The sequence below is a fragment of the Carcharodon carcharias genome, chromosome 2, assembly GCF_017639515.1.
Source record: "Carcharodon carcharias isolate sCarCar2 chromosome 2, sCarCar2.pri, whole genome shotgun sequence".
In the NCBI taxonomy this organism is placed as follows: Eukaryota; Metazoa; Chordata; class Chondrichthyes; order Lamniformes; family Lamnidae; genus Carcharodon; species Carcharodon carcharias.
In genome coordinates, this window is record NC_054468.1 from 141,161,253 (window position 1) to 141,180,666 (window position 19,414).

Here is a 19,414-nt window from a genome sequence, read left to right on the forward strand (position 1 = left end):
ACGGCGAGGATGTTTGGTGGGGACTTTGAAGCAGACACGAACACTGGGGTGGGAAGGAGGAAGTCGGGGAGGTCAATGTGGATGGGGCTGGGATTCTTGGGAAGATAGGGAACGTGCATGTTCACCTGGACAAAGGGAAAGAAATGGGTTCGGGTTGGTGGGTGACAGTGAGGAAGTGGAAGATGATGCTGGGGTGGGGAGGGTAACAGTAACGGGGGAAGGACATGGGTGACTGGAGGAGGGAACAGGGTGGGGGTGCTGAGAAGAAACCTTACTACACCCATGTTTTTGAAATCAAAAGTGAGAGGAACCTAATGTTGGGCGAGCACAGGTGCTGCATGGGAGTGCACTTAGTGGATGGGCGGAGATGCAGGTCAGCTCAGATGGACAACTCAAAGAGAACCCCAGCAGTGAAAATGCTTGGGACAGTGAGATGAGTGTGATGGAGGAAGGCTCCACATGCATGGGAGAATGTTTGCACAAGGCTCTGAAAGGCTCTGCCGTTTATACACTTCTCCCTCCAGAATCGCTCCTGATCTGGCTACATGCAGCTGAACTGCTAGTGGGGGGACAACTCACAAAGCCTTTAGATGAACCTGAAAGACACCATTAAACACTATTCAGTGAAAATGGATACATTTTTAAATTATGAAGTGAAAAAATGTGTTCATCCATGCAACCAATTGTGGTCAGAAATTCTTAACATTTCTAGGCCTACCAGTTCTGCAAGTGCTGCCCTGACATCCGCAGCAGGGTTGAAGACAGCCTTTGCAATGGTTGGCCCTGTTGCCTCTGATGACTTCAATGTGGGTCCTCTGGAGAGCCGAGGCCTTGAGGGTTCCGGTTTGCTTTGGCTGTGCTCCTGTGGGCCAGCTGCTCCCTCTGCAGTGACAGAGGAAAAGGTTGAGGGGGTTACAGGCAAAGGGGACTCGGGAGAGGACAGTCTCTGATACTCCTGAATGGATGCCCCCGGGGTGTCCAGCTGCAGCTTCTCCTCCCTTTGGGTGCCCGAGGGCCCCAGCCCGACTCCTTGAGAAAGAGCACTTGGAGGGACATCAAAGTGCCCCACTTCCCTCTCTCATTGCCGCTAGAGAGACTTACCCATGGCTACTGCAATGGAGTGTAGGTCTGCACGCATCTCCGTGTTCTGCTGGACCAGGGTCTTCATGGCATCCACCATCCTCCCCATGGAGACCTCCATATTCGCACATGTGGCACCACTTCATCAGGGAGTAGGCCGATGACTCAGAGCTCACAGATGCCCCTTCCCCAGTGGTCCTCCAAGTGCCTGGGAGCTCAGCTAGACCTGCCTCCTCCTGCTGCAAACACATGTCCGTGTGGTAACCACCATATTGTGAACCTGAGCCTGCTCTATATCTAGGTCCTACCCAGGTGTGTGTATTTGTGCTGGTGGAGGGTGTGGCTGTGACAGGTCTTCCAGACTGCTTATTTCCAGCTCTTCAATGGAGGAGGTATCCATTTGGCTGGAGTGAGGACGTGGATGGAGCTGAAGGACTTACTAGCTGAGGATGTTGGTCACTTGGCAGAGCTACTTGTGAACCAAAGTAGAGGCTCTGGCAGCAGAGTCAAAAGCAGGAAAGAGAGCACTCACAGTTATATTGAGAGGGGGCTGATATGGTGAAGGATCCTCACTCGAGTATGCGCTGCTAACCTCACCATCACCGCAGGCACAGTCCCCATCCTTACCAGTCAGCGTAATGGCACACTCCTCAAAGTGAGTGAGGGCTCTAATGTGGGTCACTTCACCCCTGGTCAAGGACCTCTCCTTGCTGTTGTGAGCCAGCTTCTCCTGCATGAAATCAGATGCAGGACACATGGCACTGCATGGAATGTTTGTGAGTGGAGCCATGGACGGGATGAGGATGTGAGCACCAGAGGATTTGAGCCTGATGGAGATGTGAGGGTGTGTGTGAGAGTTAGTGGTGTTGCCCCTTGAGGTGTGAGATCCCTGTGGATGTGTGATGGGTTTGTGAGTGTGTGAGTTGAGAGTGCTGAGTAGAGTGACTTACCCTGCCAGGACAGATGAGACCATTTCTCCTCGTTCAGCGCTGGATGGCTGTCCTCTTTTGCAGGGCTTTGTGCTGACCACCATTGCCACCACCTCCCATGCTGGATTGGTGATCTTGCTTGTTGGTCTTTGCCCAGAGCTGGGGTAGAGGGCTTTGCGGCAGGCCTCCACTACATCCAAAAGGTGCTCGATGGAGTCTTCGCTAAATTTGGGGGCAGCATGTTTCCTCCCTTTGACAACCTTCAGTTCCCAGCAGCTTCCTATCCGCTGAAGAGTGTTAGCTCTGTTACTGACGGCTAAGGTGACAGTGGGGTGGGCAAATCAGAGGCCACTCCACCAGTGACCCGATGTGTTTCTGGGGAATGCATTATTAATGAGGTGGGAGACACCGGGAATGGGACAAGCTGCCATTACAGCTGGCAGGTAAATCGTCCTTTTTCCCGCCTGCTACTGCACTTAGTGCAAATCTGGGACAATTCTGCCCTGGGGATCAGATTAGTTAATTAATGGCAGCCCAAGAGGCATCAGGAGTGCTCAAATTACTCTCACTAACCCCATATTAGGGAGAAGAAAGGTCCAGCAAGGATTCCCAATCCCCAGGAGACTTCACTTGGGTCAGTTATGATGCTTCCAATGTTAAATATCTTACCCATCCTCACTGCCCAGATTAATGCTTGGACAATGGCTCCTTTAGTCAGATATTGGGTATGAGCAACGCAGTTCCATGAATTGGGGGCAGTGACACTTGAAGGGAGAGGAAAGAAAGGATGGTGGGAGAAAAGGTCCCGATTGGTCCAGGTCATTGTTTTATTTACTTTGTTTAACATTATTTAACAGCTACAAAATTCACCAATACCTTTATTTTCTGCTTGCATAGCTTTCCTTCTTGAATGCAAATCAGGCAATGGTGTCAGCTACAGAGGAACAGCAACAAAAACAGCTTCTGGAAGAACCTGTCAAAGATGGGCCAGCAACACCCCACACAAACCAAAGTTAGTCTTTAATATTCTTTGTTAAAAATGTTTAACTTCTTGCTGGATAAGAGTAAGAACAACACAATTGAATGATAAAGATAGCTTGAGTCAGATTTTTCAGCTGTGTGTATTAGGGATTTGTTGGTTATCATGGCTTCTTGTTATAATTAACCTATTTCTCATAATGTGTCAACTGCTACAGAAGCACTTCAATCATGTCAATGTACCAACAGGCACAGCCGATAGATTATGTTTAAAAAAAAGTTTAAAATGATCAAATTAAAACACTTTGTCGAACTCAGAGCTTGCTCAGATCAGCTGCGGCTCCTTTCCTGATAAACAGGTACAATGAAATCCCAAATATTAATTATTATTGCATTAATGATGATACATCAAATCACACCATAATCTAACCCATTATTGTACAGTTATTTTCAATGACTGAAGATAGCTGAGGTGATCAGTTTTGGTTACTAAAACATGAATGGTTTCACTTTTATTTTAACGTGAGACTTTGCGGTGAGTGTTTTTAACTACAGATCCTTACTGTAGAAAACAACCTGGCCTAGATAGCTTCACGAGCAATGAAAGGTGTTGTATTTCTCCAAAATTTTACAGTGAAAAATTTACAGTGTAGAGGGAATTTTAAAGAACTGACAGATTTATGCAGACTTCACAAAATTCTCAGCATAGACTTTGGAAATTTTTTACAAATTTCCAGGCAGAATTCTTGCAATACAAACACAGAAATGGACCAAAACAGGAATAAAGCTTGAATTTTATAGGAACTATTCTTAGAATAGCTGATGCTCTTGAATGGCATTGTGCTGAAAGTCTTAAATTTGATATTTTATCAGAACTCCCTTGGAGTTGATTACTGCTTATGAGCACCTCTGGGTCACTGATATAGATAAACCACTTGAAGACCTTGAAGAGGATTGTGTTGTTTAAAATAAAAGTATTTCAATTCACTTGCATATATTTAACTAAATTAAAACTAATTGAAATCTATTTTAAAGAGCATTTATATTAACACATATTAACATATTGACAGAACGAAGAGGGTCAGTTAAGCTCCTCCTAGTTCCTTTCGCAAGGCAACTACTGTTTGCAGTGAAATGGCACACCTTAGTGACAAAATAATGCCATTACAACCACCTCAGTCTTATATAATTCTAAAATCAGCATTAGGAACAGATATATTTTTAGTCATTTCCTGTCATTGACTATATGTTTTAAAACAATGATTGGAAATAGCATTTTTCTTTTCTCCTACATAGAAATTGGAAAATATTACTTATTAATAATAAACTAAATAAAAATGTCAGTTGAAGGTACATTGCTAGCTTTCATGAATTTAAGGTAAACTGCCTCTCATTTCGAATTCTTGGCATCACACTTTAGAAAGGATACCAATGTCTTGGAGCAGGTGAAGCAAGGATTCGCTAGAATGGTACCTGAGTGAGGACATTCAATTATGTGGAGAGACTGGAGAAGCTAGGATTGTTCCTCTTAGAGGCAGAGAAGATTAAGGGGAAAATTAATAGAGGTGTTCAAAGTATTAAGGGTTTTGATAGAATGTATAGAGAGAAAATGATTTCATTGGTGAGATGGTCAGTAACCAGAAGACAAAGATTTAAGATAATTGGCAAAAAAACCCAGAGGGGAGATAGGAAGAAATGTTTTTATGCAGTGAATTGCTATAATCTGTATGCACCATGCAATAGAGTGGTGGAAGTACTCAATAATTGCTTTCAAATAAGAATTGGATAAATATTTGAAAAGGAAATGTTTGCAGGACCATGGGAAAAGGAGCAGGGGTGTGTCACTCATTGGATAACCCTTTCAAAGGACCAGCACTGATACGATGGACCAAATGGCTTCCTTCTGTGTTATATAATTGTATGACTTCCCATGAACACAGAGAGCCCCCCGGGATGACAGAGCAGCAAGAAATACTGAATTCATAAACCAGTTATGACCCCAAATACTTTCTGCACTGAGGGAATGCTGAAACTAAAGTGCATGTATACAAGGATGGCAAAAACAGGGTGTTTGGTTCCTGCCAGTCATTGTAGATAGAAATGTCATAGTTGTGACTTTAAAGGCATCATAATGCCCTCAATAGGGCACTGCTGTCATAACTGGGAATAGTCAGAACTAATTAAAGAGAAAACAAACTTGCATTTATACATCACCTTTCATGACCTCAGCTTCTTTCAAAGCAGGAGGAGCCAGAGCATATCCCCAAGACTCAACAAGCTACCCCCGCCAATAAACATCCCCTCCCAGGGATCTCTCTGCTTCCCCGCTACTCACCCACCCAATCACCATTTGCAAGAGAATAATATGCTCCCTCCTACTGTCCACCACCAGATCTCCCTGATTTAGGATGACCATCCATTCAGTTTCATATTAGTCAATACAGCTTTCGGGTTCCCTGCCGAAGTACCATTTGCAGTGGAAGGCTTATTGTCGGACAATTTTTAAGTACCTATTGCCCCAGCCTGTAAGGAAGCATTTAAGGTTGAACTTTTTGCCAGTGGGCCAATGTATCAGCCACACAATGTTCCAATCCAGGCAGGCAGTGTGGAGTCTGGTAGGAAAGCTGGAACTGGCTCTGTTCGTGGGGGGCAGGTGGAAACTGGCTGTCTGTGTGTGCCTCCTTTATGATTTCCTCACACTATGTTGCTACATTGTTTGAGCATTCTGATGTATGCAGCACACTGCTTTCGAACAAGTAGCTGTCATGAGGTCTGAGGAGAGAGTGTGAGTGATAGGACAGCAGCCTGGTTAAAACTGAGTAAAGGCAACACTAGAATTTTTTTAACCTGCTTTAGTTTTTCCAAGGATCATTATAAGCTGGAAATGTACAAGCCCCTCAAATTTAACTCATTCTAAGACACTGGGTTTGTTATTGTGCAGTTTTGTGTACGTTGTGTGTGTGCATACAGATTAGCTGGGATATGCAGTATTCCTAAGGTTCATCAGGGGCTACCCCACACCGACCACCATCTACTCTCCCAGACCACTATCTGCTCCCTCCTTCCTTCCAACACCGGATATGCCCTGCCCCCATCTACTTCCCCAACCATTATCTGCCACTCCAACCTGCGAACAGTACCCTCTCCAAGTATTCCTTCACTCACCTACTACATCTAGTTGTTCTTGTAGACTATCAATCAGGCTGCTTGTGTGTGGGTACCCAAAGTGGGGGAAAAAATTAAAGAAACCCTACAGTTAAATTCTGTAGGATATCCAGGAAAACTGTTTTTCAGGATTTTCTGAACTCAGAGCAGCCCTCATTTCCCTGGCAGAGTTCCACCTCCAGTTACAATCCAGGTTAAGGGGTAGGATAACAAGTCATCCTAGCTCAATGTACTTCAATTTGTAGTTCAGCCCAAGGGATTTTTAATTTCAGATTCTCAAAAGCTGACTCCTAACTAGAAATGCCGATAAATCCAAATGTTCCATGCTGTCATACTTACGAGAAAAAATTCAAACCAATGGGGTGAAATTATGCTATTTACTGTCAAGGTAAGGGTACTTGGTGCTATCAAAGTCAACAGGTTAACAACCCCATTCATGTAGAGGGATGAATTAACTTCATAGGAACATTAATACCTTAATATTGCACAGCAAAATATCAGCCTCAGATCAGTGGTAGGTTGAAGCACTCCAGCAATTTAAGACATAATCCAGGTTGACACTCCCTTTCAGTACTGAAGGAATGCTGCACTGTCAAGAGGTACTGACTTTCAGGAAAACCTCTAATTCAAGGCCCTATTTCCCCTCACAGGTAGATGTAAAAGATAAAATGGCACTTTTCAAAAAAGAGGATGGAAGTTCTTCCATTGTCCTGCCCAATATTTATCCCTCAAGCAACACTTAAAACAAATAATAATAAAAGCAAAATACTACAGATGCTGGAAATCTGAAACAAAAACAGAAAATGCTAGAAAAACTCAGCAGGTCTAACAGCATCTATGGAGAGATAGACAAAGTTAACAGCATTTGTGGAGAGAAAGACAGAGTTAACATTTCGAGTCTGTATGGCTCTTCTTCAGAGTTAAAGAGAAGTAAAAATGTGATGAAATTTATGCCGTTTAAGGGTGGGGGGGGGGGGGGGGGGGGCGGGGCGGGGGGGTGGGGGGGGGGGGCAGTGGAGCAGGTGAAGCTGGATAGAAGGCCAGCAATAGGTGGAGGCAAAGGAGAGGTTGGCAAAGAGGTTGTGAAGAAAAGGACAAAGGAGTGTTAATGGTGGTGCTACTGGCTAAAGGAGGTACTGATGGTGGCATTAAGGTCAGAAAGCAGAATGTGGTAACAGCGGGACAAGGGTAAACACTCTGGAAAGTGACAACATGAACAAGTGACAAATGGCAGCAATAGGGGTGGGGTGAGGGGAGTGGCCGGTGGCGGGGAGAGAAGATCAAAAATAGGATAAAAGGTGGGGATAAAACAATGAATAAAAATGAAAATAAATAAAAATAAAAATAAGTGGATAAAAATTTAAAAAGAAAATGAATATTGAAAGAAACAGATAAAAAGGGGTGAGGATGGGAGAGAGAGTTCATGATCTGAAGTTGTTGAACACCATGTTAAGTCCGGAAGATGAGGTGCTGTTCCTCCAGTTTGTGTTGTGCTTCACTGGAACATTGCAGCAGGCCAAGGAAGTACATGTGAGCATGAGAGCAGGATGGAGTGGTGAAATGGCTAGCGACAGGAAGATCTGGGTCATGCTTGCGGACAGACTGAAGGTGTTCCGCAAAGCAGTCACCCAGTTCGCATTTGGTCTCTCCAACGTAGAGGAGACTGCATTGGGAGCCGCAAATGCAGTAGACTAAATTGTAGGAAGTCCAAGTGAAGCGCTGCTTCACCTGAAAGGAGTGTTTGGGCCCTTGGACGGTGAGGAGGGAGGAGGTAAAGGGGCAGTGTTGCACGTTCTGCGATTACATGGGAAGGTGCCGTGGGAGGTGGATGACGTGTTGGGGGTGATGGAGGAGTGGACCAGGGTGTCCCGGAGGGAACGGTCCCTATGGCCTACCAACATCGGGTGTGAAAGGAAGATGTGTTTGGTGGAGGCATCATGCTGGAGTTGGCAGAAATGGCAGAGGATGAATGCGGAGGCTGGTGGGGTGAAAAGTGAAGGCAGGGGGACTTAAAACAGATTATCTGGCCATTTACTTCATTGCTGTTTGTGGGAGCTTACTGTGTGCAATTTGGCCTCTGTGTTTCCTGCATCACAGCTGTGACTACATTTCAAAAGTGCTCCATTGAATGTCAAGCACTTCGGTCCATCCTGAGTTGCAAAAGGTGCTATATAAATGCACTAGTTTTTTCTTGCTTTCTGTTGAAAGTTTCAATATTCCAAATGCCTATTGCCAAATATATTGTCTTCTAATGAGCACGTCTTTTTAAAGTGACTACGTTGATAATGAATTAATATTTTACTTTTTGAACAGTTACAAACCGGAAAATAGCCCACATGCAGACCTGGAAGAAAACTATTGCAGAAATCCTGACAATGATACCACAGGGCCCTGGTGCTACACTCAAGATGCAAACAAACGATGGGAATACTGTCAGATACAAGATTGTGAAGGTATTGTCTTGTGGAACACAACAGTTGAATGAATGTCTAAAGGCTCAGCTATGACTGAAGAAAGAATAGAATACAAGCTAGCTACACAAAAGAAAACAGAGAATAGGGTTAAGGATACACAGACTGGCAGAAGTTGAGAAGTGATGTTACAGTTGTTCACCATTTCCATTAACAATATGGACTTGGGAATCAAAGTACAATTTCTAACTTTGCAGATGGCACCAAATTGAGAGTGGTAAATATTGAGGAAGAATATGACAAATTACAGGAAAAGACTAATAAACTTGAAGAATGGACATGTATTTGGCAAATTAATTTCAATATAGATCCGTGTGAGGTAATGCATTTTGGTGAGAAGAATCAAGAGGCCACACACTGTTTGGGTATTTAAAGTCCAAATGGGATAGAGGACCAAGATAGAGGATAGATGCACAAATCACTAAAAGTAGTGACACAGTTTAATAAAGCTATAAACAGAAAAACTGAATACTGGAATAAAAACAAAATACTGTGGATGCTGGAGATCTGAAATAAAAATAGAAAGTGCTGGAAGAACTCCGAGGTCTGGCAGCATCTGTGGACAGAGAAACAGTTAACGTGTTTTGAGTCCAATATGACTCTTTTTCAGAACTCTATTAAACTGAATGCTGGAGTTTATTTCCAGAGGGATAGTATTGAAAAGCAGGGAGGCTATGTTACACTTGTATGGAACCTTGGTTAGACTAAACTTGGAGTATTATGAACAGTGCTGTTCTCCATCTTATTGAAAAGTATACAAGGAAACGGAGAAGGTGCATAAAACATTCAGAAGGATGACACCAAAACAGAGGGATTATACTGATAGAAGTCTGTGAGATTTAATTTGGTGGGGGTTGGGGGGGGCAGTCACTACACTAGTATTCCAGACACACAAGAAAATGCTCTGTGGACCCGGATTTGAATCCCACTGCAGCAGGTGGTGAAATTTGATTCAAATTTGAATTTAAAAAAAAATCCGAATTAAAAGTCTGTTGGCCAAGAAACCATTGTCGATTGTTGTTAAAAAAGTAAACATCTGGTTCCCTAATATCCTTTAGGGAAGGAAATCTGCTTACAGTAGTCTGGCCTACATGTGAATCCAAACCCTTCAACAATGTGATTGACTGTTTAATGCTCTCTGAAATGGCCTAGCAAGCCACTCAGTTGTAACAAATTGCTGCAAAGTCTAAAAGGAATGAAACCAGACAGACCACCTGGCATCAACCTAGGCACTGGAAACAACAACAGCAAACTCAGCCTTGTCGACCCTGCAAAGTCCTCCTTACTAACATGGGGGGGCTTGTGCAAAATTGGGAGAGCTGTCTCACAGACTAGTCAAGCAACAGCCTGACATAGTCATACTCATGGAATCATTCTTTACACATAATGTCCCAGACACCACTATCATCATTCCTAGGTATGTCATGTCCCACTGGCAGAACAGATCCAGCAGAGGTGGCAGCACAGTGGTATACAGTTGGGAGGGAGTTGCTCTGGATGTCCTCAACATGACTCTGGACCCCATGAAGTCTCATGGCTTCAGGTCAAACAGGCAAGGAAACCTCCTGCTAATTACCATGTCCCATCTCCCCTCAGCCAATGAATCAGTGCTTTTCCATGTTGAACACCACTTGGAGGAAGCACTGAGGGTGGCAAGGGCGCAGAATGTACTCTGGGTCACTTAGAGTGGCTCAGTAGCACCACTACTGAGCTGGGGAAGTCCTAAAGACATAGCTGCTAGACTGGATCTGCAGCAGGTGGTGAGGGAACCAACAAGAGGGAAAATCATACTTGACCTCATCCTCACCAACCTGCCTGCCACAGATGCATCTGTCCATGACAGTATTGGTAGGAGTGACCACCGCACAGTCCTTGTGGAGATGAAATCCTGTCTTCACATTGAGGATACAGGATCAGAAGTGAGCTGGCAGGATGGATACAGAATTGGCTTGGTCATAGAAGACAGAGGGTAGCAGTGGAAGGGTGCTTTTCTGAATGGAAAGCTGTGACTAGCGGAGTTCCGCAGGCATCAGTGCTGGGACCTTTGCTGTTTGTAGTATACATAAATGATTTGGAGGAAAATGTAACTGGGCTAATTAGTAAGTTTGCAGACGACACTAAGGTTGGAGGAGTTGCAGATAGTGAAGAGGATTGTCAAAGGATACAACGGGATATAGATCGGTTGGAGACTTGGGCAGAGAAATGGCAGATGGAGTTTAATCCAGACAAATGCGAGGTAATGCATTTTGGAAGGTCTAATACAGGCAGGAATTATACAGTAAATGGCAGAACCCTTAAGTGCATTGACGGGCAGAGGGATCTGGGTGTACAGGTCACTGAAAGTGGCAACACAGGTGGATAAGGTAGTCAGGAAGGCATATGGCATGCTTGCCTTTATTGGCAGGGGTATTGAGTATAAAAGCTCATGCTGCAGCTGTATAGAACCTTGGTTTGGCCACACTTGGAATATTGCGTGCAATTCTGGTCGCCACCTTACCAGAAGGATATGGAGGCATTGGAGAGGGTGCAGAGGAGGTTTACCAGGATGTTGCCTGGTCTGGAGGTTATTAGCTATGAGGAGAGGTTGGAGAAACTCAGATTGTTCTCACTAGAGCGACAGAGATTGAGGGGCGACTTGATAGAAGTTTACAAAATTATGAGTGACATGGACAGAGTAGTTAGTCAGAAGCTTTTTTCCCAGGGTGGAAGAAGCAATTACTAGGGGACGTAGATTTAAGGTGAGAGGAGAAAACTATAGAGGAGATGTGCGGGGCAAGTTTTTTACACAGAGGGTAGTGAGTGTCTGGAATTCGCTGCCAGAGGAGGTGATGGAAGCAGTTACGATAGTGGTGTTTTAGAGGCAGCTTGACAAATACATGAATAGGATGGGAATAGAGGGATATGGATCCCAGAAGTGCAAAATGTTTTAGTTGATGGGCAATATGATTGGCGCAGGCTTGGAGGGCTGTAGGGCACGTTCCTGTGCTGTACTTTTCTTTGTGCTTTGCTACCCTCCACCACGTTGGGTGGCACTACCACCATGCTAAATGGGATAGATTATGAACAGATCTACCAACTCAGGATCAATGAGCAACCATGAGGCGCTGTGGGCCATCAGCAGCAGCAGAATTGTACTCGAACACAATCTGTAACCTCATGGCCCGGCATATCCCCCACTCTACCATTACCATCAAGCCAGGGATCAACCCTGGTTTTATGAAGAGTGCAGGAGGGCATGCCATGAGGAGCACCAGGCATACCTAAAAATGAGGTGGCAACCTAGTGAAGCTACAATACCGAACTGCTTGCATGCCAAAAGCATAAGCAACAAGTGGTAGACAGAGCTAAGTGATTCCACATCTAATGGATCAGGTTTAAGCTCTGCAATCTTGCCACATCCAGTCATAAATGGTGGTGGACGATTAAACAACTTACTGGAAAAGGAAGCTCCACAAATATTCCCATCCTCAAAGATGGGGATGCACAGCACATCTGTGCAAAAGATAAGACTGAAGCTTTTGTAACAATCACAGAATCACACAGTGCAGAAGAGGCCCTTCGGCCTACTGAGTCTGCACCAACACATGAGAAACGCCTGACCTACCTACCTAATCCCATTTACCAGCACTTGGTCCATAGCCTTGAATATTATGATGTGCCAAGTGCTCATCCAGGTACTTTTTAAAGGATGTGAGGCAACCCACCTCCACCACCCTCCCAGGCAGCGCATTCCAGACCATCACCACCCTCTGGGTAAAAAGGTTTTTCCTCACATCCCCCCTAAACCTCCTGCCCCTCACCTTGAACTTATGTGCTCAACTAAGGGGAACAGCTGCTCCCTATCCACCCTGTCCATGCCCCTCATAATCTTATACACCTCGATCAGATCGCCCCTCAGTCTTCTCTGCTCCAACGAAAACGACCCAAGTCTATCCAACCTCTCTTCATAACTTAAATGTTTCATCCCAGGCAACATTTTGGTGATTTCCTCTGTGCCTTCTCCAGTGCAATCACATCCTTCCTATAATGTGGCAACCAGAGCTGCTCACAGTACTCCAGCTGTGGCCTCACCAAGGTTCTGTACAACTCCAACATGACCTCCCTACTTCTGTAATCTATGCCTCGAGCTATAAAGGCAAGTGTCCCATATGTCCATTTCACCACCCCACTAACATGCCCTTCCACCTTCAGAGATCTATGGACACATACGCCAAGGTCCCTTTGTTCCTCAGAACTTCCTAGTGTCATGTCGTTCATTGAATACTTCCCTTCCAAAGTGTATCACCTCACACTGTTCAGGGTTAAATTCCACCTGCCATTTATCTGTCCATTTGACCATCCCATCTATATCTTTCTGTAGCCCAAGACACTCAACCTCACTGTTAACCACCCGTCCCATCTTCAGCCAGAAGTGCCAAGTGGAAGATCCATCTCGGTCTCCTCTGGAGGCCCCCAACACCATAGATGCCAGTCTTCAGCCAATTCGATTCACTCCACATGATATTTAGAAACGGCTGAAGGCACTGGATATTACAAAGGCTGTAGGCCCTGACAATATTCCAGCAATAGTACTGAAGACTTGCGCTCCAGACCTTGCTGTGTCCCTCGCCAAGCTGTTCCAGTACAGCTACAACACTGGCATCTACTTAGCTTTTGGAAAAGTGCCTAGGTATGTCCTGTCCACAAAACGCAAGACAAGTCCAACCCAGTCAATTACTGCCCGATCAATCTACTTTTGATCATCAGTAAAGTGATGGAAGGGGTCACCAACAGTACTATCAAATGGCACTTACTCAGCAATAACCTTCTCACTCATGCTTAGTTTGGGTTCCGTTCGGGCCACTCAACTCCTGGACCTCATTACAGACTTGGTTCAAACATGAACAAAAGAGCTGAGCTCCAGAGGTGACATGAGAGTGACTGCCCTTGACATCAAGGCAGCATTTAACTGAGTGTGGCGTCCAGGAACCCTAGCAAAATAGGGGCCAATGAGAATCTGGCGGAAAACTCTCTGCTTGTTGGAGTCATACCCAGCACAAAAGAAGATGGTTGTGGTTGTTGGAGGTCAATCATCTCAGTTCAAAGACTTCACTGCAGAAGTTCCTCAGGATAGTGTCCTAGGCCCAACCATCTTCAGCTGCTTCATCAATAACCTTCCTGCCATTATAAGTTTAGAAGCTGATGTTTGCTGATGATTGAACAATGTTCAGCACTACTCATAGATACTGAAGCAGTCCATGTCCAAATGCAGCAAAACCTGGACTGACAAGTGGCAAGTAACATTCGTGCCACACTAGTGCTAGGCAATGACCATCTCCAACAAGAGAGGATCTAAACATTGCCCCCTGACATTCAATGGCATTACCATCGCTGAATCCCCCATATCAACATCCTGGGGGGTTACCATTGACCAGAAACAGAACTGGACTAGCCATATATATATTGTGGCTACAAGAGCAGGTCAGGGACTAGGAATCCTGTGGCGAGTAACTCACTTCCTGACTCCCCAAAGCCTATCCAACATCTACAAGGCACAAGTCAGAAGTGTGATGCAATACTCTTTCTGGATGAGTGCATATCCAACAACACTCAAGAAGTTTGACACCATCCAGGAAAAAGCAGCCCACTTGATTGGCACCCCATCCACAAACTCTCCCCACCATTGACGCATAGTGGCAGCAAAGTGTACCATCTACAAGATGCACTACAGGAACTCACCAGGCCTCTTTTGACAACATCTTCCAAACTCACGACCACTACCATCTAGAAGGACAAGGACAGCAGACACATGGGAACACCGCCACCTGTAAGTTCCTGCAAGCCACTCACCATCCTGACTTGGAAATATATCGCCGCCTTTCACTATTGCTGGGTCAAAATCCTGCAACTCCCTCCCTAACAGCACTGTGGGTGTATCTACTGTAGCAGTTCAAGAAGGCAGCTCATCACCACCTCCTCAAGGGCAATTAGGGATGGCAGTGAATGCTGGCCTAGCCAGAGACACCCACATCCCATGAACGAATTAAAAAAAAGATGAAGTTTGATAGGGTGAACATTGAGAAAATGTTTCCACTTCTGAGGGAGACCAAAACTAGAGGTCATAAAGGCAAGAGGCAATATACTGTGGTTACTGGAAATCTGAAATATAAACAGAAAATGCTGTACATTCTCAGCAGGTCAGGCAGTATCTGTGGAAAGAGAAACAAAGCTATTAAGATTTCAGCTGTGTAGCTATTCATCAAAATTGAAAAACGTTGTAGATGTCACAGGTTTTTAAAAAGTACAGGGGAAGAAAGGAATTGAAGAATTCACTGATAATATTAGATTAAGGGGATGGGATGTGGAGAATAAACACTGGCATAGACTAGTTAGGTTGAATGCCTTATTTCTCTTCATGGAATTTTACTAATTTTTTAGGAAACTATAGACCAGTTAGCTTAACACCTGTAATAGGGAAGACATTAGGAGCTATTATTAAAGACATTATAACAGATTCAACATGGCTTTATTGTAGGGAAATCATATTTAATCAATTTATTGGGGTTCTTTGAAGAAGTAACAGGTGCTGTGGATAAAGAGGAACCAGTGGATGTACTGTACTTATATTTTCAGAAGGCATTTGATAAGGTGCCTCACCAAAGGTTATTGTGGAAAATAAAAACTCATGGTGCATGGGGGTAACATATTGGCATGGCTAGAAAATTGGCTAGCTAGCAAGAAACAGAGACTAGGCATAAATGGCTCATTTTCTGTTTGGCAGGATGTTACAAGTGGTGTGCCACAGGGATCATTGCTGAGGCCTCCACTCTTTACAATGTATATAAATGACTTGGATGAAAGGACTGCGGGTATGGTTGCTGACTTTGCTGATGACACAAAGGTAGGTAGGAAAGTTGTGAAGAGGACACAAGAGGTTAAGTGAATGGTCAAAAATTGGCAAATGGAGTATAATGTAGGAAAATGTGAGGTTGTCCATTTTGGCAGGACAAATAAAAAAGAGGCATATTATCTAAAAGGTGAGATTGCAGAGCTCAGAGATGCAGAGGGATCTGGATGTCCTAGTGCATGAATCACAAAAGGTTAGTTTGCAGGTGCAGCAAGTAATTAGCAAAGTTAATAGAATGTTATCATTTATTGTAAGGGGAATTGAATTTAAAAGTACAGAGGTTATGCTTCAGTTATCCAGGCATTGGTGAGTTCACGTCTGGAGTACTGTGTACAGCATTGGCCTCCTTATTTAGGGAAAGATATAAATGCATTAGAAGCAGTTCAGAGAAGGTTTACTAGATTAATACCTGGAAGGGGCAGGTTGTCTTAGAGGAAAGGCTGGACCAGGCAGGCTTGTTTAGAAGAGTAAGAGGCAACTTGATTGAAACATATAAGATCTTGAGGGGACTTAACAGGGTGCATGTGGAAAGGATGTTTCCTCTTGTGGGAGAATCTAGAACTCAGGGTCACTGTTTTAAAATGAGGTGTCGCCCATTTAGGACAGAGATGAGGAAAAAAATTTTCTCTCAGAGGGTTGTGAGACTTTGGAATTCTCTCCCTCAAAAGGTGATTGAGGCAGAGTCCTTGAATATCTTTAAGGCAGGGGTAGATAGATTCTTGATAAGCAAGGGGGGTAAAAGGTTATCAGGGATACGCAAGAATATGAGGTTAAAATCAGATCAGCCATAATTTTATTGAATGATGGAGCAGGCTTGAGGGGCCGAGTGGCCTACTCTTGCTTCTAATTCATATGTTTGCATGTACTATCACTGACAAGGCCAGCATTCATTGTCCATTCCTAATCCCTAATTGCCCTTTGAGATGTTGCTAAACTTCCTTCATGAACCGCTGCAGTTTGTGTGGTGAAGGTACTCCCATATAGTATCTCTACTTATGGAGTTCCAGGATTTTGACCCAGTGATAATGAAGGAATGTCAATTTTTTCCATTTCAGGATAATGTGTGGCTTGGAGGAAATGCGGAGAAGGCGGTGTTTCCATGTGCCTGTGTAGACTCTATGTAACTCTATGAAAAAAAAGACTTGTTTTTATATCACACCTTTCAATAATGAAGGACATTGCAAAGTGGTCTACAGCCAATGAAGTACTTCTGAAATGTAGTCACTGTTGTAAGTTAGGAAAACGGCTACCAATTTGTGCACAGCAGGGCCCCATGAGCAGAATTCTGTTTCACTTGGTTTTAGTCGAGGTGTGATTATTGATCCTGTATACCAGAGAGGACTGCCTTGCTCTTCTTCAAAGTAGTACTATTGGATTGTTCATGTCCTCCTGAGAGGCCAGAAAGGGGCATGTTATATGATGTTATGCAACAGAATTATTTAGAATATACAACATTCAGCCCAACTGTTCTGGTGTTTGTACTCTAGACAAGTTTTTTCCCATTCTATCTACCTTATCTCAGCTAATCACCATGACCATTATCTTTTCTCTCAAATACTCATCTTTGAAAGCATCTAAACTATTTGCCTCAACCACTTCTTGTGGTAGTGATTTCCTCATTCTGAGTAAAGGACTTTCTTCTTATTTTCGTTTGGGTTTTTTAGTAATTGTCTTGTATTTACATTCGATGATATTGGATTCTCCCGCAAGTGTAAATATTCTCTCCATATCTCCCCTGACCAATCCACTCATAATGTTAAAGAGTTCTAAATCTTCTCTTTTCTAAAGGAAAAGGACCAAACCTTTTTAATCTTTCTGGACTTCATCTTTTTCACAAGTTAACTCCAGTGCTTCTTTGTCCTTTTTATAGTACAGTGATCAGAACTGTGCAGTGTGCTCTAAGTGCACCCTAACCAGGGTCCTATTCAGGTTTAACATAATTTCACTACTTTTGAATTCTATACCTTCAGAAATAAAGCCAGTGCTTTGTTAACATTTTTTAATTGATTTGCTAGCCTGTGATGCTGTTTTTAATGATTTGTTCACCTGTATTCCTGGACTCATTTACTCTTCTACCCCAATCTGTTCCTTATTTTCTAAGGTTTTTCTATTTTACCTAACAAAGTGTGTCACCTCACATTTATCTATGTTAAGGTTCATTTGCCACTTAATTGTCTATCCTGTAAGTTTCCTAATGTGGTATTGTATTATAGTGCATCCTGGCTCAGTTTTAGCTATACCCCAGTTTGATGATTTCTACAAATTCTGATATTGAGTTACCTGTTCTCCAATCCAAATCATGAATGAAAATTATGAATAACTGATGTCCCAGAACTGTCCCCAGTGGAACATTTCTTTCTACCTCCCTCCAATCTGAATAACTACTTCTGTTTTCTATCTTTTCACCAGTTTGCTATAAATTCACATATTTCTCCCCAATCTCTATCATGAGCCTATCGTGTAGTACTTTATCAAAGGCCTTTTGAAAATCCATATGACATCCAGAAAATTAGAATATACAGCAGAGAAACAGGCCATTCGGTCCAGCCAGTCATGTCCACATTTATGATCCACTAAATCCTCCTATCAACTAACTCTATTGGTATAATTTGCTATTCCCTTCTCCCTCATATGCTTCTGAGAACATAAAGAATAGGAACAGAAATGGGCAATATGGCCTTCGAGCCTGGTCCATCATTTAATAAGATCGATGTTGACCCTCAGCTTCAACTCCACTTTCCTACCCAGTCTCCCCTGAGAGTCCAAAATTCTATCGATCTCAGCCTAGAACATCCTCAACAACTGAACATTCACAGCCCTATGGGGTAGAGAATTCTAAAGATTCACAACCCTCTGGAGTGAAGAAATTTCTCATTTCAGTCCAAAATGGCTGACCCCTTATTCTGATATGACGCCTCTAATTCTAATTTCTCAAGCCAGGGGAATGAACCTCTCGGCATTTGCTTTATCAGAACCTTGTATCCTTCACTGGAGCTGCCATCAATGACAGGGGAGCAGCTGATTAGGCCCATGACAATCGGGGACAGCTCTCTACAGGAATTCCATGCTCAGCGGCAAGGCTGTGGCATGGGAAAGCAGAAGCCTTGCCATTTTCTGCCAGAAACATTTAGATCTCCTTCAGTTGAATCGCATCCTCAACCTCTGTTGTACAGCTTCCTCCTCTCACTTGTTGAAGCATGGACACAACAAGGGGCCCATGCGACGCTGGCAAAATTGTTGTGCTTCTGCAATAATTGCTGTTAAGTGGCTCCTTAATGAGCTAGAATCCATTCCCGCCGCTGTTAGGTGGGTTGTTGTCACTGCTGCATGCTCATTATCTGGGAAAACCGAGTGGGGCTGGGATATATCGGAAAATTGGTCTAATGATGTTTTGTGCAATTTTCCCACCTCCCTCCAACTAATCCAGCCTCCTTGGGGCTGGGAAAATTCTGCCCCTTTGCCCTCCTCACTTTCCCACCTAGCTTGTATCATTAACAAATTTAGATACATTATTCTTAGTCTGAGCGTCTGAGCGATTATAAATAGCGGAGCCCCTGCACTGATCCTTCAGCCACCCTATCTGTTACAGCCTGCCAGCCTGAAAATGACCCCTTTGTTCCTACTCTGTTTGCCATCCTTCAGTCAATCCTTTGTCCAGGCTAATACGTTACCCCCAGCCCTGTGAGCCCTCGTCTTATCCAACAAACTTTCATGTGGCACCTTATCTAATATCTTTGAAAATCCAAATATACTATATCCACTGGTTCCCCTTTATCTACCATGCTTGTTACCCTCAAAAGCTCCATATAAGAAATTTGTCAAACAGAATTTCCCTTTCATAAAACAAAGTTCAGGATCTCTGTTGCTAATTCCTTAATAATGGATTTGAGAATTTTGTGATGACT

General features: G+C 43.7%; 1 protein-coding gene across 1 annotated transcript in view; it reads left to right on the forward strand.

Annotated features, from left to right (window-relative positions):
* plg (plasminogen) overlaps positions 1–19,414 on the forward strand; it is a 144,929-nt gene that overhangs the window by 35,691 nt on the left and 89,824 nt on the right. The window contains exons 6-7 of the mRNA XM_041206806.1: positions 2,907–3,021; positions 8,466–8,605. Coding sequence (XP_041062740.1) covers positions 2,907–3,021; positions 8,466–8,605 — 255 coding nt within the window. The remainder of the gene's footprint in view (positions 1–2,906; positions 3,022–8,465; positions 8,606–19,414) is intronic.